At 45.7% G+C, this 21,907-nt stretch overlaps 1 protein-coding gene across 2 annotated transcripts in view; it reads left to right on the top strand.

Moving 5' to 3' along the window:
• WDR47 (WD repeat domain 47) overlaps positions 1-21,907 on the top strand; it is a 357,246-nt gene that overhangs the window by 115,242 nt on the left and 220,097 nt on the right. For both annotated transcript variants that reach the window (XM_069232387.1, XM_069232388.1), the window contains one exon: positions 9,361-9,445. In XM_069232387.1, the coding sequence (XP_069088488.1) occupies positions 9,361-9,445 (85 nt within the window). The remainder of the gene's footprint in view (positions 1-9,360; positions 9,446-21,907) is intronic.

The following is a 21,907-nucleotide window of genomic DNA, read 5'->3' as shown; positions in this document are numbered from 1 at the left end:
CACATCCTGTTCGTGTTCTAACAGGTGCTTAAGCCACAGTGTGGGACCACCTGTTACTTGTTACCTTAAAAATTGCTGTAACCATTGCGCACACCAGCATTGTGCTACCACATGTTCCCATTGCATTTAACGTTTACACTGCTCAATGCAAAATGTAATGTCTTAGAATTATAAAATTCAAATAAAGTTGTGTTAAATAAAATGGAACATTCAGAGGGCTCTGAAGTGCAAAGGGCTTTATGGTTGCATATGTGCCGACCAGTCTTATTTTCACTTTGAAGGCCATTTACCACAAAAGAAGTTTCAAGTTGCAGGGTGCCAATTTCTTCCTAGCCTAATATATCAGAATATTGAGAATCTGAGTGAGTCGGAGAGCATGTTGGAATGAGACACATGGGAGAACATATAGAATTATAAATGGCTAAGTGAATAATGGGAATGTTTTTATCCACTGTGTTCTGAGTGACAAAATAGACAACAAGAGTGAAGCTCAGTTTGTCTATGCTGTTACTCAGAACCCGCGGGGGCAAAACATCCCCGTAATTCACTGTTTAGCCAGCTACAGCTTTAGGTTATGTATATCTCCTAGTCATCTGCCTCTGCTTCAGCTGCTATGCAGGGAACAATAGGGGTAATATGTGAACAGTACATTCCTTGGTCTCCCCTACCCAGATGTAAAAATACCACCTAGCCTCCTACACCTATCACATTCTCTATTTACCCTCTTTCCCCAGCTCTCCTGCATGTACAATCCTATGCTGGTGTCCTTCCACTCACACATACCACCCTCTTTTCAACTTTCACTACCCCTGTTCAAAATATAATTCAAAATATACCTAGCTTCCTCCCGCCACCCTACCACACTCTGTGCCTTCCCTTCCCCTCCCTGCCACAGTTGACCTGTCCACTCACACAAGCTGAGAGCCCCTGCAGTTCTGACAGCTGCTGGTTAACGTGGCTTGGTTTTTCCAGTCAGCGTGGATCTGCAGAGACCTGTACTGTCAGTGGAACTAGGCAGAGTGCTGCCCACATTCTCAAACAGCCCCCTGGTCTGTGAAGACTAGAGAGGCAAAAGAAAGCTTGTTTCCGAAAACCCTGAGTAGAAGCAGGGACAGAGGGCAAGCAAGTGCTTCGTGTGACGCAACAGCAGTGGAAAATAAATGTTGTTGCCCAGTGCTGTTATATCATAGCAGTGACTAACTGGATTTTGATCCATTTATTCATATTAAACGGTGTCGGATAGTCAAAGATATGAAGTGCATTAAGTATGTCTCTTGATACATGGTCTGCCCCGGGGAAAGATTTTCCAAGCCTGTTGCTGTAGGTCTCAGTAGCTGCAAGGTAGATCTAGCAGGTATCTACCTGCACCCCTTTCTCAGGCAGGTGGCAGGTAGTCCAAAAAAGATATTACATTCCTCACATTGTATACTGAGAGTGTTCATATCTGATTTGCCACACATGGCACTGTTGGAGAGTTCCAGGGATATTCTTCCCACTCATACTCTGAAATGTCATTGGTTACTGCAAGCTGTAGATGGGGTAGGGAAAGAGAGATTCTTACCAGGAGGTTGGGAGTATGCCCTAGCATACCTAGGATAAAACAACAGGCGAATAGGTCAGGATGCTCTGTAACTGTTATTCTTGCAACTGGTTCCGGCGTTCCATCAGGGAGAGTTCAGTCACCCCGATGCAGGACGTTTGGAGGTCTAGAATCCTCTCAAACCCCTAGCCAGTTGGGGTCTTATTTGTCAAGAATTTACCAGGCATTAGCCAAGCTGGAATTGAGAATCGTCCCAACAACTGAATCCTTTGCAAGAAGCCAAAAAGGACTTGTTATTCCTGAGAACCCATAGGGCAAAGTGGACGCAACCATCTACTCGAACTTGAAATAGACCATTGTCTGGATATGAGTAATATTGGACCATCTACTGGTGCAAGGATATCGTCCTACCAATCACATCTCTGGAAAGACCTGATGCAACATTGAGATAAAATACCTTCCCCTGCAAAGTAGTTACCCCTTCGATCTGCCACCGGTTGCAAAGGAGAGAGAGTTTCAGCTTTTTCTCCTCATAGTGCAATATAACAAGAGATAACTGGGTACTTGATATTGTAAAGAATGAATGCAGATTCAGATTTTCTTCTTCTCTTCCCAGCATACTACCAATAGCGTTGACGCCTGCTCTCCTGGATCAGTTGGTGCAGTGGTTCTGAACCCCCATAAAAAAGAAAGTTTTAGAAGCTATTACAAGGCATTAGGGACCATGGGCCAGATGTAGCAAACACTTTGCGACTCGCAAACGGCAAAAATTGCCGTTTGCGAGTCGCAAATGCGTGTTTGCTATGTAGAAATGCATTTTGCAAGTAGGAACCGACTCGCAAAATGCATTTCCGAGTCGCAAATAGGAAGGGGTGTTCCCTTCCTATTTTGCGAGTCGCGGTGGTATGCAATTCGTACGCGGTCGCAAATGCAGTCGCAGTTACCATCCACTTGAAGTGGATGGTAACCCACTCGCAAACGGGAAGGGGTCCCTATGGGACCCCTTCCCCTTTGTGACTGGACCCAAAAATATTTTTTCAGGGCAGGCAGTGGTCCAAGGGACCACTACCTGACCTGAAAAAATCCGAAACTAAAGGTTTCGTTTTTTTTTTCTAAGTGCAGCTCGTTTTCCTTTAAGGAAAACGGGCTACACTTGGGAAAAAAAAACTGCTTTATTTAAAAGCAGTCACGGACATGGAGGTCTGCTGTTCCCAGCAGGCCTCCATCCCCGTGAGTGCCCAGAGTCACTGTGGGGGCGCAAATTGCGACCCACTTCATGAATATTAATGAGGTGGGTCTTTGCGACCCCATAGAGACTCGCAGAAGGTGTCTGAGACACCTTTCTGCATACCAAATTGCGACTTGCAATTTGCGAGTCGCAGGGACTCGCAAATTGCAAGTCGCAATTTGGTATATTGCTACATCTGGCCCCATATGTACAAAAATTAGGGATTGCGAATTCCTAATGTACAAAATGTTACAATAATTAAATAGTGTTAACTAGTGGGACGCAAATTGACCTACCTCATGAATTTTAATGAGGTAAGTTGCAGTTTGCTATCCATTAAGAATTTCAGCCGTCACTGAAATGGTGGTCTGCTAGGGTCAGTAGGCCACCATGTCTGTGATTTGCTTTTGTTAAAGCATTTCTTTTTATTTTAAATGCAGTACCTTTTCATCAAAGGAAAATGGAATGTGTTTCAAAAAAGAAAATTAAACATTCAAGTTTAATTTTGTAAGTGCAGGCTTACCACCTCCTAAGGGGGCGTGGGTAAAATGTGAATGTTTTGCAAACCTAATTCCGTGTCAGGACCCGGAGGCAAGGATTAGACTTTACTTTCTTCACTTTATTAAGCTAGCAGCCATAAACTTTAATAAACATTCCAAACTACATTCTCCATGGTACATTGGGAAAAACATAACAAACAGTTCATCCAGTCGGGACCGCAAATTCCCGTGCAGTGTTCCTTGGAGGCGCTCTACCCTCCTCTTTCTTCACTGCTCCAGCAGCCTGAGATAAGTGTTTTCATACTCTCTCTGTTTTTCATCTAAATCTGCTTGTTTAGGAATCAGTATCTTGCTTTTGACCTTAACGCACGGTGCTCAGTTGATTTGCTTAAGTTATTGTTGTGGATTGTGACTTTTCGTTTCAGCACACCCGCAGGAACGTTCCCACTCCTTCATGGCTGCTTTATATTGTTCAAAGCTCTGGGTGTGGCGTGATCTTCCGACCCCTAGGGGACCACGCATCGCTATAAATGTCCTCTGTTCATCCCACCCGCCATTCAGCCGGTGCGTCATTTCACCCGTTCTCCCTTGGCAGGTGAAGCTCATCGAGCCGCGTCTCCTTACTCGGGGGCTTTTTACTGATTTTAAAGAGCTGCCACCTGGAGAAAGACAGTTGCGTTGCGGGTAATATCAGCCTCGTGTGAGTCTTTACTCTGAGGCACATCCCAGGCAGTTGGTACGGTTCCCCATTAAAGGCAGTACTGCCCCTCAGCCTCTGTTGGCCCTGGAATCTCTGCGGAATTAATCATATTTACAGGGTTTTTCCCAAACAAGCAAATTCACCTAACCTCTTCACCGTATTTTGCTATATTTTTACTATACTTTACCAGTTATTTCTCATAGACCGCACCCTCCTGGCACCTACTATAGAGTATTTGGGGGGAGGTACATGGAGGAAGAGAATGTTACTTACCCACCTATTGATAATTTGTGCGACATTATGGATGTCTCCATTTTTAAGCCTGTGTCCCCTGTCGTGGCGCCCCTGGAGAAGAAAAAACTCCATCTTCAGGCTCAATGCAAGAAACCCCCTGAAGAGAGGGAAGATACTTCTGGGCTTCTGACCCACTTACCTCGGTGGCAGCCCTCGATGTCTGGTCGGGAGAATAAGTGTAAATGCGCAGTGGACTAGGGAGTTGACCTGGATGCCTTTGAGCACCTTAAAAAGGTGTTTATGGACTCTCATCAATTCCCAGTCAACCCCCAGATTCCTGGCACTTTGGGAGGGTCCCCGATTGCTTCTCCTACCCCAGACCTGAGGGACGGGGATGATTCCTCTAATGCCTCCGATGGGGACGGGGAGTCAGACAAACCCTGGCGTCCTTCCCCTGATCCTATGCCCGTTAACAGTGACTCATGTGCACAACTGAATCCTCTATATCTGACCTCTGACATGTTTGACTCAGAGGACCTACTACACCCACACTCCTCAGAATGGTCACTGGCACCTAAGGTGGCTGCATATATAGCTATTCGCTTACAGAAGCCTTTAGACGAGGTGGTCAGGAGTTGTTTAAGAGCGGAATGCCCTAGGCCTGCTCTGGAAGGCAAAGTAGCCCTTGTGCCTGAAATTGACCCTAAGATGACCACTTTTTTGGCAAGATTAGTACGCGATCCCAAAAAGGAACTAGATCGCTTATGCCAAGGCAAGCTTCTTGATGTGGCGGGCCCCTTGTCCAGGATATTGGGCATGGCAACCAGTTGTCTGATCGCACCTGATTCCTTATCCAGCTGAGTCCAAAGAGCTGTAATTTTTTGGGGAAAAGCAAGTTGTGCGATTTCCATAGAGTGACGCAGATCACTATTAATTAAAATAGACCCCAAGTTGGAGGGGACTCTAAACATCAGAGGCAGGGCCCGTGGCACAGGGCAGTCTCTTTGGAGATCCTTTCATTCGGGAACTGGGCAAGTTCATGAATATATTTAATTTGCTGGACAAAGCCTATTCTTCCATCTAGCGCATTTTCACCCTCTGTTTTTGCCGGACGTGGTACAGGATACTCGGACAGCTGCTCTTTTCACCGAGCCTCTGCCAAGGGCTCAGACTCTCACCGAGAACAGTGGCAGGACCCATCCAAAATTGGCAGTTTCTGTCCCATCAGATCCTACCCCAGAGGGAGGAGTGCATAGGGAAGAGGCAACAATTCCTAAAATAACCCCCCAGGTGAGTGTTTAGATCTCAGAGGGTCTCTGAATTGGGGGCAGGTTGGGGAGTTCTTTCACAATTGGCAACTGCTCACCTCAGATGCTTGGGTCCTTCAGACAATCACAGGCTTCCAAATAGAGTTTCACAGTTCTCCAACCCAGAATCTTTGCCTGAAACCCAGAAACCCATGTATTTTTCTTCTGTCATGCAAAGGTAATAGATGTCGACATTGGACAGCTTTTGGAGAAGGTTCTGACCTCTCTGCATCCTCAAGGTTTTCTCAGCATTGTGTTCCTAGTGGAGAAGGATGGGGGTCAGCGCCCGCTTATCAACCTCAGAGAGTTCAATGAGTGGTTGATTTACCGCAACTTCAAGGTGTAAGGTATTCACCTTCTCAGGGACTTGTTGCTGGTAAACAATTGGATGGCCCGTCTGCACCTCCCTCAAGGACGCCTATCTTACGGTGTCCATCTTCCCTTCTCACAGGCGGTTCCTACTATTTCAATGGAGATTAACAGATATTTGAGTTTGCCTCCCTTACTTTCGGTCTATTCTCCGCTCCATAGTGTTTTACTAAGGTGATGAACCCAGTAGTCGAACACTTGACAGCTCGGGCATCAGACTGATGTGATGGCCCATAGATCCATCACCACCTTTAGATCGGCCATTGTATTGGGTCCTATGCCAGTAGATGGACACCCAGTGGGATAACATCCTCTGGTTTGTAAGCTTCTGAGGGGAATTAGATAGCCAACTCCATTTCAGCCCTGTTATTTAAAGTTGTGGTATGTTAATATGGTCCTTTGCCTGTTCAAGTCATGGCCAATAACTTTCTGTCTAGGAAGCAGTTGTCTGTGAAGCTAGCAACTTTTTTAGGTTTGATATTCTGCAGCAGAGTTTCTGATGTGACAGCCCTGGTTTTAACAGGTAGATAATTCACCCTCGGAAGCAGTAACCTTCAACATTTCTAGAAGAACAAAATGTAATTCAAGGATAGTGTCATATCCTGCTTTTCTGGATGTTCCAAAATTTGGTGCAGATCGGACTCTTCAGGCAAATAAGTCTATGATGGAGGAAGTGTGCCCTCCAGGGGAAGGTCAATTGCTCATTGCTCTCACTAAACCTCATAAACCGGTATCTTCATATACCATTGCTAGGTGGATCCAATGGGCCATGCAGGAAGCAGAAATTGACACCTCCCAGTTTGGAGCTCATGCTGTCAGAGGGGCCAAGGCCTTTTCTTTAGGAGACCGATTAGTCCTCGGATTCCACCTTCAAAAGGTTTTATTTCAAGCCAGTTACATATCTGGCAGCTCTGGTGGTGGAAAAGGTTTAAACTAGTCTAGTCCCCGCCTCCGGATCCTGGCATAGAATGAACAATTTCCTAGCTATCGTAACAGAAAGTTTCAATTCTATTAAGAACTCTGAGGCGAGGACTAGTCCCACCCTTTTATGCCTGCGTACTAAACCCACTTGGTGTAATGCATCGTAGAATAAGGAAGTCATTTCTTGATGAATCTGCAGATTGACAGGATTAAAATGTTTAAACTCTGTTGTTTTAGATGTTCTTATACTCACTGTCTAATGTAGTAGTTACATTATGACTTAGTAAAGGTATTTTAGGAAATACCTCACACTACTCTGTTTTATCAGGGACGGATTCCACTAAACAGGAGTGACTTGGCGATAGATCAACTGTGTTCACAGGAAGAAAGAGAAGGGTAAAGCCTCTCCAAGGAACATTGTGCAGGCATTCGCGGTCCTTATTGGATGAACTGTTTGCTTTTCTCAATGTACCATGGAAAGTGTGGTTTGGAATGTTTATTAAAGTTTATGGCTGCTGGCTTAATAAAGTGAAGAAAGTAAAGCCTAATCGTCACCTCTTAGTTCTTAACAGAATTGAAACTTTCTGTTATGATAGCTAGGAAACGTTTCACTCTGTCACTAAACATTCATATATACTACTGCTCGGTATTTAGAAAGGACATCCGAAGCACGCTCCTACCAAGTACTGAATTGCTACCATATTACTGAATCACAATTTTCGCTTTTTATATGTTTACAAAATGTTTACAAAATCATTTTTGCATTGGGAAATTGTCGAATTCTGTGAATTGGGCCGTTTCCGACACCAAAAAATGCTTTGTACATATGGCCCCAAATGCTCAAATTCTTCTTCCTAGTTGACAACAAGCATTTGCAATGCAATAGGTCTCACATTTTCTTGAGTTAGAGATGACCTAGACAGAAAGAGCAGGTCATGCTGTGAGTCCTGGGCAAAAATGTTTTGTAAAAAGAATGCCCTGCAAACTGAATGCAGCAAATATTGTAGTATCTTGATTGTAATGCTCAGAACAGCCCCTAGAGAACAGTATATTAAAAATAGCATTTGTAAGAAACATGGTCATGTAACCATATAGTCGGTCTGTAGAGGGCAGAACAACATGAAAACAGAATGGCAAAAAGGAAAGCAGTCTAACCATACATGTAGCCCCTGGAGTGCTTAGTGCCTCAACATTTACAGGCCTACTACAATACTATTACAAACAAGGCCCATAAAACACACACTACTCCTGTAAAACAAAACTTCCAACCAGGAGACAGCTTAAAAAGACACTGAATGCTGGGAGAGGTTACTTTTTTGCCCCTCCCCCCCCCCCCCCCCCCCCCTCCCCCAACCTAGGATGGGGACCCAGAGATGACCTGGACAGAAAGAGTGTGTTGTTCTGAACATTTTTATTGCGGTCCCATGTCCTAGGACCACTACACAGTGAGTTATGGAATCAAATGTTTTGTAAAAGGAGTGCCCCGCAAAGCATTATGGGGTGATTTTCTGAGTGCAGGGAATATTGTAGTATCTTGATTGTAATGCTCAGAACTGCCCCTAGAGGACTCTGTAATAAAAGTAGCATTTCTAAGAAATATATGTAAGCATATAGTTACTCCTTAGAGGTCTTAGTGCATGACACATTTTCAGGCCGACTGCAGTACTATTACAAACAAGGCTCTTAAAATACAAACTGCTCTGAGCTGTAAAAGAAAAGTTCCAGCCATGAGAGAGCTTAAAAAGACACTGAATGGTGGGAGGGATTCTATTGTGCCCCCCCAACCTATGGTGGGGACCCAGAGATGTCCTAGTTGGAAAGAGTGTGTCGTGCCGAACAGTTTGAAGGTGGTCTCATTGTCGTAGGACCACCACAAGCTGAGTTATGGGAAAAAATGATTTGAAAAACATATGCCCCGCAAATCATTATGGGACAAGTTTTCTGACTGCAGTGAATATTGTAGTATCTGCTCTCCTGGGTAGATCCAAGGTCCTATCAAGAGAGGTTCAGTCGATGAGGGACTGGTCTCCGGCAAACAAACAGCACCACAGCGTCTAGGCCTGAAGAATTTTATTTTCTTTTTCCAAGGACGAGCTCCAGTGGGAAAGCTCTTTTGATAGAGTGGTCATTGGCATTAGTTAATTCCTATTTTCTTCTGATCACCTTAATTCCCAAATTGATTTCAAGTGGAGCCAGGCCAAGATGACAGTGATTCTGGTTACTTCATATTGTCCTTGGAGTAGGCCGGCTTCACCTGTCACTACACACAGGAAAAGAGTCTTCTTTGTGGGCCGGGTCTTCTCTCTGAGAGTACCTGGAATAAATCAATCTGCACCTACCCCATGACTGCATAAACATTGTAAGAAAGATTCAAAATACCTATGACTGAGGTCCAGGATTTCTGGTAAGTTACTTTTCCCTTTATCTGTTAGCATGCTTCGTATTTAGGAATTGGTTTTAGATTTCTGCTTGCAACATACTATCTAAAATGTAAGTTTGTATTGCATTTCTTCTGTAATTTGTGGCTTTTTTTAACATTCGTTTTACATTATTTCCATTAGGTTTCGATACATAATACTGAAACAGAAGTTTTTAGAAGCCTTATGTGTAAACAATGTAATGTCCTCAGTTGATGAGCCACAACACGTAAGATTATACATTTATATATTTTGCTAAATAGTTTTTCAATCTTGTGGCTGTTATATAACACAAACAGTTTGTGTGCAACATGTTTCGGGTAATCAAGAGTGTACAGGTGATTCAAATTTTTATGGTTACGCTTATCAGAGAGAAGTGTGAGACATCTGCAAATACACACACAGTCAATAAATGAGACACACAACTCAAGAAGGAGATCCACACCAATTTACAAAAATAAGTATTTTATTTTATATACGTTTAGGAACCAGAATCATTACAATCAGGTAAGTACATTCAGCAAGAAAAATACTTTCAGGTTTCAAAAGTCAGCAGTGCTTTTTTCAATAGCTGCATTGTTATCCTATGGAGAGAAAAACAAGTACTGCATTCAGGTATAGTACAGCGACTTACAAGACCAAGCTCCTGGACTTAAGGTGAGTATTGGGCAAGAGGTGTAGTACGGCATCAGTTCCCAAATGTTAGTCCATGGGGACCGGTCCATTTGAAAAGATGCTGCAGTTTAGAACTAGGGATCCAGTCGGGGGAACCAACAGGTGGGTTCAAACTTTCAGATGCTTGGGGACACCTCAGATCCTCTTCGCCACATGCCATTGGTGATGGATGCAGAGGTGTCTTTAGGCATCTGGATTTCTCCACCGGAGCCCTCGTGGTTGAGAGGGCCCACGGCCAGAGGCTGCAGGCAGCATCGGTGAGTCCATAGTGGGCAAGTCCAAGATGGACTTTGTCTCTTGAGGGCTGGGGGGGACCACTCTGGCACTGTTGGTCCACTTTAACTCAGGCTGTGCGCACAGGTGCAGTGGTGCTTTTAGGTGTCAGGTTTTTGGCAGTCCGGAGTCCTCACAGTTCTCTTGGCGTGCCTGCAAGATGCAGGGAAGCAGCTCTGCTGCTCCACAGGTGTTCCTGGGTCTTTGTTGAAGGTGGATTGTCCTTCTAGGCTTTTGAAGGCACAACAGCAGCAGGGCAAGACAACTTTGGCACAATTTGACAGGAACAGCAGGCAGGCTGGTAGGGATGGGTCCAGGTCAGGTGCTTCTTCCTCAGTCTTTGCTTTTGCAGCTCTTGTGTGCTCTTCTTCGCAGAACAGCAGGAATCAGATTTCCTAGTTCAAGGGAGTCCCCTAAAAAGTAAATTTAGGGGTGGTTCTGGGAACCATAGGCTGGTAGCCAATGGATTGCTTACCCCTGAGGAAACTATATACCCTATATGATTGCTTCCTGTGGGAAGTGGACATAACCCTGTCCCAGAATTCCTAAATCTGCCAACACCAAGATGGCAGATTTCTAAATGGTGTGTCCACATCAAGCAGCGCACCTTAGGGGCGGAATTAACCTGAGGGGTGGATACACCTCTCTGAATACTAAGTTTCTCGTCTGTCTAGGTGCCAAATGGGTCCCGGGGGCAGGGGGCTGGCATCTCTTCTTTAATTAAAACCAGATCTGCATACCAAGGGTGATTGGCTTCTTTGAAACCCCCTGCCTTGGAATGCAGACCCGCAGGTCATCCTGTTGGTTGGGATATGTAAACACCTCCCCCAGAGTAGGCTTTGGGTCATGTTTGGTGGTGGCAGGCTGGCTAACACTAGTCAGTCTGCACGTTGGCAGTTGGTAGGTGTTCAGGGGGCATCTCTAAGGTGCCCTCTGAGGGCATGTATTAATAAATCCATTGCTGGCATCCTTATTTTCTAAAAAGCCATCATGTAGCTGGAGAACTCATAGTGACCAGTGTCTAGTACATGTACTTAAAATGGCTTCCCTGTTCACTCACTGTCTCTAAGAATCGACAAAGACATAGCAGGGTCATATCTGCTCGTGCTGGTATGTCCTCAAATGTAATATAATGCACCCTGCCTTAGGGCTGTAAGGCCTGCTTTTAAAAGACGACTTACATATATCGCAGCCAGTGTTCGGAGACATGGCACACAGGCTGTGTGCCATGTCGTGTTTTCACTTTTAGCCGCACCAAGACATGCAGCCTGTAATGGCAGTCTGCATGTGCTAGGTGAGGTGTCCCTGAGGGTGGCAGAATACATGCTGCAGCCCTTGAGGACCCTCTTCAGTGCCCATGCGCTAGGTACCCGGGGAACCATTTACTAGGGACTTACCAGGGGGCCATTGGTATTGCAAATTAGGGAACAATTGCACAGTTTTAGGGAAAGAGATCTGGCACTGGGGACCTCGTTAGCAGCAACCCAGTGCACTTTCAGTCAAAATTGCATCAAATACAAGGCAAAACGTTGAGGTGACCGTGTTAAAAAGGGGCACTTTTCCACACCCAACAACTGATTCAATTTGTTAACATGAAGTGTGCCTTAAGTTTACTTCAGATCATAAACCAGTCTTACTAACAGTGCATCTACCTGGCATTATCAAAGAAGGGTGCCGCTATACCTTCCTGTGCTGACTCCTCTTCTACATTACCTATAGAACATGTATGACTGGTCAGTTGAGGGATTTTATAGTGGTTAATCAGGACTGTGCACCGCACCATGTTGTATGGGACACAATGAAGGCTTATGTCCGGGGGTGACTCTCTAGCTTCTCCTGGAAGCATTCAAGCATGAGAGAGATATAGCCTCTAAGCTTCGCTGCTGATTGTTGGAGGTAGAATTTCAGCATGCCCAAGCTGTCAGGAATAAAAATCTGGGTGAGCATTTAATCTATCTTGAGCTGGTGGATCTTCGATGCACACTGGACAGACACCTGTGGAAGAAGGTGGCAGTAAAGTACCACAATAATAAGGCTGCTCAATATAAATATGAGGAAAATATTGGGTGAGTATCAGCAACTGGATTGCCGAAACAAGGTACAGGAATGGTATTGAATGTGTTAAGGATAACAATGGCACATTGCGCTTTGGCACACAAGCTATTGGTAGGTAGTTAAGCAACTTTTATAAATATATCTATGGTCATACAGCACCAACTACACTGCCTTTGAATCATGAATATATACCCAGGGCCAGCCTGCCTCGTCTTGAGCAGCATCAGCTGTTACACTTGGAGGGAGATATTACTGTCCAAGAACTTGAGCTTGTGATCAAATCCCTACCCTCGGAAAGTTATCAGGGGAGGAGATTATTTCACTGGAGTCCTATAAAAATTAAGTGAAACACTACTCCTATTTATGAGTCTGTTGTAACACATTGATGGTGAGGGGGTGAAGCTCCAGATTCCTTGAATTCCTGCGTTGAGGGCATCATACCAGCCTACCTCCTTGAATAATTCAGATGCCAAAAGTTTTGCTAAAGTTCTTGCTGTCAGATTGACTCCTCTAGTCCAGTACATTGTCTCGCTGCAACAGCACAGCTTTGTGCCTGGTAGAGATACCACCAGTCATATGAATGCTGCTATTGCTGTGTTTGCTGTGGCTAGTACAACCGGCGGTAGGGTGGGTATGAAATTACTGGATGCAGAGAAGGCCTTTGATCGGGTCTCATGAGCTTTCTATTAGTAAGTTATGCCAGCAGTTGGCATCGGTCGTCAGTTTCATTGCCGGGTTAGTTCATTATACTAGAATCCTATAACTAGATTAATCCTCATTATAGCTCACCACCATTTTGTAATTATAGGGGCACACGCCAGGTTGTCCGTTATCTTCGTTATTGTTTGCCCTTTTTATTGAACCCTACCTGTTGCAGTATACTCATCTGGCTCCCTTGAAGCTATTGGTCAAATCTCAGCAGAGTCACGTAGGTTTGAGGCTGTTTCTGGTTACAAATTTAATTTCTTAAAAATTCTTGGAACCACTCCAGTAGCCACCTACCTTGGAGTTAAAATCTCTGTTAAAGAGGATCATGTTGATTTGAATCATGAGTCCTTTTTACTGCGAGTTAGCACCAAAATGAGGTCATGGAATCATCTTCCAATTAGTTTGATAGGTTGGTGTAACATTGTTAAGATGAACATCCTCCCCAAATGTCTTTATCTTTTCTGGTTGATTCCGCTGCAATTCCCAGGTTCATTTTTTTTAAGCTTCTTGAGGGGGCTGTCAGCAGCTTTATCTGGAGCTACAAGAGAGCTTGACGGCTTTCAACTTCCTGATTTTTAGATGTATTTCTGGGCTGCTTTCGGTCTACATATCCAGAACTTGCTCACGGCTCAGGACACTGATTCTCTCATACTATTAAATGGCTTTGGGATCTGATTTGAGGCTTTTTCTCAGCAGATTGTCCAATCTGAATTACTTCAAACACGTCCGTTACCATATTTGGGGGTAAATCTGTGTTAAGTATGCTGTGCCATCTATACATTCATTTATGTCATTGTGGGATAATCCTACCATTCCGCCCATATTTCACGACGCAGTAGTTAAGCACTGGTTCAAACTAGGCTTAAAAACTGTGGGTCAGCTCTGACACACACTTTTTCTGGTCTTCATACTTATAGTCTTCCACAACAATCCTTTTTTAAATATTTACAGATTCAGGACTATTTCTTTCGTAATCCGCTTTATTTAGCTGGTGGGTAGGGCTCAGAAGTCTTGAAGTGTTTTTACTACCGCTGGCAATTAGAACATTTTATAACATTATGTATACCTATAGGAAGGATGACCGCCCATGTGGCAAAGTGGAGCGGGAGGCTTGAAGAGACTATCTGATAGAACCATCTAGTCGCAGATTTCTTACCTTAGGATTTCCCCAGGTGTCAGTCTGGATCCGGAGACTTTTCTCAAGCACTACTCCTGTGTCGTTCGGTTCCACATCCGTCGTAGTCTGTGCCGAAAATGACATCGCCGGTCCTAGATAGGTGCCCCCTGATGCTCTGACGTCCATTCTTTTCTTTCCGCGCCAGCCAGCACTGATCTGAAGAAAGAGCTACCTCTCAGTCACTTTTTGACTGGTCTTTTTTTTACTTTTTGATGAAGAGTTTTGAGCGTAATACACTCCTGGTGCTTCAAGGATATCTTCACGCAAGACCGGATTCAAGCTGTGCAAGTCATGTCATCGGGCAATGTCCATGGTGGATTCGCGCCTTGTCTGCCTTTGGTGTTTAGAGTATGACCATGACTCGGAGATGTGCTCTGAGTGCTAGGCCACACATCCAAAGGCTTTGAGGAAGTGGTCCCTAAAGCTAATGGCAGCCAGGCGATCAACTCCGTGTAAGTCCCGATCTCGGTTGAGAGGAAGGTCTTGGGATCGGTCGTGGAGCCCCCCTTCATTGTCGTCGCACTTTAAGCCCTTGGGATGGTCAGGTAAGTTGAGGCACAAGAAAAAGTCAAAGAAGACCAAACATTCTTCGACTTCACCCCATCCGTCGGCCGATGAGACGAGGGAACGGGAGCGTTGTCGATGTAGGCCTCAGTCTGTGGAGCCTGTGTCTGGGCTGACTCAGCGCCTTCCTGAGTTTCCAGGAGCCGGAGTGACCCCTGCCCAACTCTGAGAGTTTTAGGAGGCCATGCACCTCATTTTTGGGCAGCCCTATTCTGCTGGAGCGCTAAGGGTCACACAGAGTCAGAAGGGGCCCCTTCAGTTCTGCGCCAACAGCGGTTTTGACCTTGGCTTTGAGGTACACCCAAGGATCCATTTCTGGACCCGGACCGGCATTGGTCGTTCCACCTCGACCTTCCTTGGTGCCAGTCTTGACACTGATGCTCCCGGCTTCACCCTTGTCCTCTGGTGGTGTTGAATCCATCCTCATTGCTGACACGGAGCCAGATGTGCATCGTACGATGCCAACTCCAGTGCGGACAGGGACCTTGCCCCTTATGTCTGATCCTGAGCCCTATTTCTATAGGCCAGGTTATGGTGAGTAGTGGGAGGGTTTGCTGCACCCTTTGGAGTACCAGCTCCAATACACCATGGACTGGCATACTGAGCTGAGTGAAGCCAGTGGTCTAGATACCTCACCAGATACTGGCATGCTTTCTCCCCCTACCATGGCTACGGAGGCGGAAGCTTGATATTCAATGGTGGTGCAGAGAGCAGCTGAGTTCCTGGACTTCAAGCTGCCTTCAGTGGCAGTCAGGACTAAGGGCCAAGTGTAGCACGCCGTTTGCATGGCGCAAACTGTGAAAAACGCAGTTTGCGCCATGCAAACGGTCTCCCGCGATGCTCATTCCCAAATTGGAATGCGACTCGCAAAGAAGGGGTGTTCCCTTCCTATTTGCGACTCGCATCGCAATTCAGAGTTGCTTTGTGACCGCGAATGCGGTCGCAAACCAACTCGCAGTTACCACCAGTGTCACACTGGTGGTAACTCATTCGCAAAAGGGAAGGGGTCCCCTTTGTGAATGTCGACAAAAATATTTTTGGACCACTGCCTACTCTGGAAAAAAAGGAAACCAAATGGTTTCATTTTTTTTTTTTTCATTTTGCAACTCGTTTTCCTTTAAGGAAAACGGGCTGCAAAATGAAAAAAAAAAACTGCTTTATTTAAAAAGCAGTCACAGACATGGAGGTCTGCTGACTACAGCAGGCCACCAACCCTGTGAGTGCAGGGACTTGCTATGGGGTCGCAAAATGCGACCCACCTCATGAATATTGAAGAGGTGGGTCTTTGCAACCCCATAGCGAGTCGCAGAAGATGTCTGAGACACCATTCTGCATCCGATTTTGCGACTTGCAAATTGCGAGTCGCTCAGACTCGCAATTTGCAAGTCGCAAAATCGGATTTTGCTACATCTGGCCCTAACCTCCTGACAGGTGCTCCAGCCTGGGGCTTCATCCTCTGAACCCCTGCTTCCCTTTAATGAAGCCTGTACAAATGTCCTGCTGGGTACCTGGTCCAAACCCAGCACGGGGGCTCCTGTGAACAGCACAATTGCCCACTGCCATTGCCCTGACCCGGGTGATCCAGGTTTCCTGATGAAACACCCCACCCCTGAGAGCTTGGGTATCCAAGCCTCTATTTCCTAGGGCACGTTTCCTTCCGCACCCCTGGATGGGGAATCCAAGAGGCTGGATACACGGGCAGAAGATGTTTCTGGCAATGTGGTCTGTGAACAATGCATGGCTTTTGGTGCGTTATTCCCACACGCTGTGGGATATAGTCACGCAAGTGCTGCCAAAGGTCCCGGAGGAGGCCCAGGCTGTACTTCCCCAAGCAATTGCTGATGGGAGAGACGCAGCAAAGTTCACGATCCCTTGTGGACTGGTCTGGCCAGTGCAAACCTCCCCACCTCCAAACCTTCCTAGTCTGAATCTTCCACACAAGGGGCCAGCCGGAGGGAAGCTCCACTTTCAATCCATCACATGAGACAGGTGTGTTTTGCAGATAGTCCAAAGGGGCTACTCCCTCCCCTTTGAGGCTACCCCTCCTTCCATGCCACCATCCTACGATCGAACGACAAAGGATCACTTGGCACTTCTCTGTGAGGAGGTTATGGATCTCTTGGCCAAGGGATCCATAGAGAGAGTCCCTGTGCCCAAAGTAGGTTGGGGTTGTTATTCCAACTACTTTCTGGTGCTCAAAAAGGATAAGGGCCTGCACCCTATCCTAGACCTTTGATCCCTCAATCTCTTCCTCAAAAAGGAGAAGTTCAAAATGCTCTCTCTGGCTCAGGTTCTATCTGCCCTGGACAGGAGACTGGAAGGGAGCGTTGGACTTGCAGAACACTTACTTCAACATTCCAGTCCTGCCTGCCCACAGATGTTACTTGCGGTTCACGGTAGGCCACAAGCACTTCTAGTTCACCATACTCCCCTTTGGCCTTACCAGTACCCCATGGGTGTTTACCAAGGTGATTACAGCGGTCGCAGCCCATCCAGCGCAGATCAGGGGTTTTAGTCTTTTCCCTATCTCAAAGACTGGCTGTTGAAGGCGGGCTCATCCAAGGCTATCTTCTCCCCCCTCCAGACGATGGCGGACGTCCTGCATTCGCTGGGGTTCACTATCAATGTGCAGAAGTCACATGTGACTCCCTCTCAGACGCTTCCATTCATCGGAGCTGTTTTGGACACAGTGCAGTTTTGGGCTTATCCTCCTGAGCAGAGAGTCCAGGATATTTGGGCTATGCTAACGATGTTTTAGCCTCTTTACTGAATTTCGTGAGCATGACTCTGAGGCTGCTTGGCCTCATGACCTCCTCCATCATGTTGGTGACGCATGCCAGATGGCATATGCAGGCTCTGCAGTGTGACCTGAAGTTCCAGTGGGCGCAGCATCAGGGTAATCTCTCCAATATGGTCTAGATCTCTGAAGGAACTACACAAGAAAATGAACTGCGATTGGGCCAGAGGCAGATCCCTCTCCCTTCCCCAACCAGATCTGACAGTCATGACAGATGCGTCACTCCAGGGATGGGTTAGCCGTCTTGGAGAGGCGGAGATCAGAGGCATCTGGTCTTCCGCAGAGTCCTGACTCCACATCAGCCAATTGGAGCTCCGGACGATCAGGCTAGCGTTTAAAGCATTTATTCACTCTATCAAGGGGAAGGTAGTGCAGGTGTTCACAGACAACACCACCGCTGTGTAGTACTGAAACAAGCAGGGCATCGTGGGGTCGTAGACCCTTTCTCAGGAGGCTCTGCTGCTCTGGATGTGGCTGGTACCACATCTGGTAGCTCTTTGAACATCAGACCGGACAAACTCAGCCATCAATGCTTAGTTGATCATGAATGGCGTCTCCGTCCTGAGGTGGCGCATGGTCTCTTTCAGCAGATGGGAGAGCCTTGATTAGATCTGTTCACATCTGCAAAGGACGCGCTATATCGGCAGTATTGCACATTGGAGTTTCCAAGGCAGCAATTGCTTGGCAACGCTTTTCGGCTCAAGTCGAACTCAGACCTGCTGTATGCCTTTCCACCCATACCACTTCTGCCCAGAGTTCTCAAGAAGATCAAGAACGACTGGGCCGGTGTAATCCTTGTGGCTCTGGACTGGGCACAAAGGATCTGGTATCCAGAGCTACTGAACATGGCTTTCGATCTTCTGATCAGTCTGCCCCTTCGGGAGGATCTTCTGTTTCAGTAGCACAGGAGGATTCTCCACCCTAACCTGTCCACTCTCGGCCTTCTTGTGTGGAGATTAAGCAGCCACAGTTGACAGCTTTTGACCTTCTGCCCAAAGTCTGTAATGTAATCTTGGCAGCCAGGCATCCCTCCACCAAAATGGTATACGCCTGTTGTAGGAAGAAAGTTGTGGCATGGTGCACAGACAAGTCTGTTGACCCTGTTTCTGCCCCTCGCTCTGAGGTTCTATTGTTTATACTTTCTTTGGCCCAGTAGGGCTCTGCTACGGGCATTCTCAAAATTTATTTGTCTGCAGCCTCTGCGTTTTTACGGTTGCCTAATCAACCTTCTTTATTTAAATCTACTTTAAATAGGTTCCTTAAAGGCTTTACTCGTACGTTTCTTCCGTCTCCATGCCTTCTGCCCCAATGGGACTTGAATTTGGTTTTGACGTTTCTGATGTGCACTCCTCTCGAGCCTCTCCACAATTTTCCTCTTACGTTTCTCACTTTTAAAAACAGCCTTCCATGTGGCCATCACATCTGCCTGCAGGGTGAATGAGCTGCAGGCATTGTCATCTAAGCTGCCCTACCTTTCCACCTATCCTGACAAAGTGATGTTTTGCACTCTGGCCTCCTTTTTGCCGAAAGTGATCACGCCCTTCCATCTAGGGCAATCCATCACCTTGCCTACTTCTTATGCACCCGTGCATCCTTCTAAGGAAGAGAAGAGAGTCCACCACCAGGACCCAAAAAGAGCATTGGCATTCTACCTTGATCGTACCAAAGAGTTCAGAGTAGGTGATCAAATTTTTGTTGGTGATGTGGGTGCTAAGAAAGGTCGGGCAGTGCAGAAGAGAACCATCTCCAGATGGGTCATAATCTGCATTAAAATGTGCTACACACTCCTAAGAAGCAACCCCCTGAGTGTTTGCGTACTCATTCTACCAGAGCTGAAGCTGCATCCACTGCATTAGCACACGGAGTTCCAGTCCTGGACATCTGTCAGACGGCAACGTGGGCATCTATGCAAACGTTTACCAAACACTACTGCCTGGACAGTCCGGTTCGAAGGGATGGTCACTTTGCCTGTTCGGTCCTGCAGGACTTTCTGCTGTGATCCTAGTTTGCGGACTCATCTCTGGGGATGGTATTGCATGAGTTTCTATTCAAAGAAAAGGAATCGACAACTAGATGTCTTTATCAGATGGACAAGTTACTTACCTTTGGTAACTCCTTGTCTGGTAGAGACAGTATCTGGATGCAGATTCCTTACTGACCCACCCATCCTTCCCTTTCTGCAAACTGATTTCTAGGGTCAGGGACTCCCAGTGTTGATGCACCAGTGGTCATTATTCTTCATGGCTCTGCGCTTCTGGTGTGGAAAGTCGTGAAAAGAATGGCATGTCAGAGTGCCAGAGTGGCACCTAAACAGGACCTGTGATGTCATTTTCGGCGCCGACAATGAAGGTCAACTAACGACACGCAGAGGTACTACTCGAGAAGAATCTCCAGCTCCAGACTGACACCTGGGGAATTTCTAAGATAAGAAATCTGCAAATAAACATTGTCTCTACCAGGTAAGGCGTTACCGAAGATACGTAACTTGCCCATCTCAGCAGATGAGATTGCTAATGCCTTTGACATGATCAACCACTTGTTTTTTTTAAGCTGGCCTCAAATCTCAGCCGTTCAAAAGCATATATGTTTTATTATGCACTGGAAAAAATCTGTAAATGGTCTGGGAATCATTCTAATAATAAGACCAGCTGTCCTAAGTGCAGCACGTTTAAAAAAAAATAATAATTTTACTAGAGTTTTGCATTGTAAAACATAGCCTTACTGTGAGTCCAATAAGCAAGTAAGCACAAAAACAGAGTATATAAAGAGATGCTTGGGCATAATGTACACATCTAGTGATACAAACAGTTGATTCCGCTGATATTGTTCATATGTTCGTTGGCTGCCACCGTTTAAAAGCTTTCTGAGCTGGAATTGCATCTTTCTTTTCATTTGGGGTAAGATATACACCTGTCTGCTAAAGATATTATATTGGCTCATAAACATGTTATAAACCCCAGAAATGTATCAACGATTGTCACTGTGCAGCTATCCATCAACAAAGCTTCTATTGATCCTAGATGTCCTTCCGTTTCTGACTGGTGGTTTATGTTCTGTCAGATTTTTGAACTTGAGCAGCTGTACTCAGACCTAAAGCTATTAAGGGCTATCTGCACCTTAAACATATTTGGGCCAGCTTTCTTGCTGATGTATGATTTTCTGTTTTCTTGCTCTTGATTGAAATGTTTCTGCTATGTTGCTCTACACTTTGTTTAGTATTACTGCATAGTATTATCTCATACTGACTTACTGCGAGCATGTGTAACTCAACTACGAAAAAAAAAAAAAATAAGAAGTAGTTTTTCATTTAGGTTAAGAAAATATAGATAGCTGGGCATAGCCAAGCGATTTGATTGACAGGCAGCAACTTGTTCTGCTCATAACTTTGGCACCATTTGACAAATCTTGAGTAAACTTTAAAAAAAAAAGTTGATCCAGCTCAGCCCCTTCCTGGAAAGTTTAGGGGATAATCTGTCATACAGGGGCCAAGAAAAAGAGCGGGTTCCAAAACGCAGTTTACTCATGCAATTTCCTTAGGGAATTTAAGATGGCACTACAGCCAAACTGGCTGAACGGAATTGAACCACATTTGTCAGAGAGTTAGATCTTTACCCAGAAAGCTTGCTATTTGTGATTTGGTGTAAACCTGTTCAGTAGCTTTTGAGGAATTAAGGTTTAAAATGTATAAATATCTGAATGGTTGGGTACACAAGGGTGTTGTGAGATTCCAGCGGGTGTGCAACTTAAAATAATGAAGCAATCTGACTGGTCACAAGAGCCTTTTTTTCCGTTGGGCATCTCACAGGACTAAGAGGCTCTCTTGAGTCCCGCAAAAGCACTCCCTCTGATTGGCTGGCTACAACACAAACAGAAATGTTGCTGCCGCCGTTACAGGACCCAGATACTCAGTCCCCGTGTCCTGAAATTTAAAAAATCATTTAGGTGTAAGGGGGCCAAGCAGGGATAGTCCTTGCAAAAGAGGTACATGAGGGCGGAGGGTCAAATCTGGAAAAAAAGTTTTTTAGAGCGCTGCCATCACTCGGGCATCTCTTGGTAGCCAGTGCAGCCCTCTGTGCTACAGAAAGAATCTCACAGGAGCTTAGGCGGATCTGGTGTCTCCTAAGAGACTCTTGCGAGAGTCACACAGGATCAAGAAAATATTTAAAAAGAAAAAAAGGACCATGCGCAGCAGGAGTTTAGCTTGTGGGGGTTGGGTGCAGGAGCTGGCCGCATGCCAGGCCTTATGACGAGCTCAATGCCATGCACTGCCAAAGGCATTGTGCGGCAGGGGTTGGCATAGTTACATGTAGTAATAAAATCTTTCATGTTGAAAGAAAAAAAAAAACTTGGACAAAAAACAAAGGTTAAAGTGATGTAATATTTATGTATGGTATAATATCTTTCTTTATATTCCCCAAAAAATTATTCGAGATACACTGAGA

Source organism: Pleurodeles waltl, chromosome 4_2, assembly GCF_031143425.1.
Source record: "Pleurodeles waltl isolate 20211129_DDA chromosome 4_2, aPleWal1.hap1.20221129, whole genome shotgun sequence".
In the NCBI taxonomy this organism is placed as follows: Eukaryota; Metazoa; Chordata; class Amphibia; order Caudata; family Salamandridae; genus Pleurodeles; species Pleurodeles waltl.
This window is presented reverse-complemented; position numbering and strand designations above follow the sequence as displayed.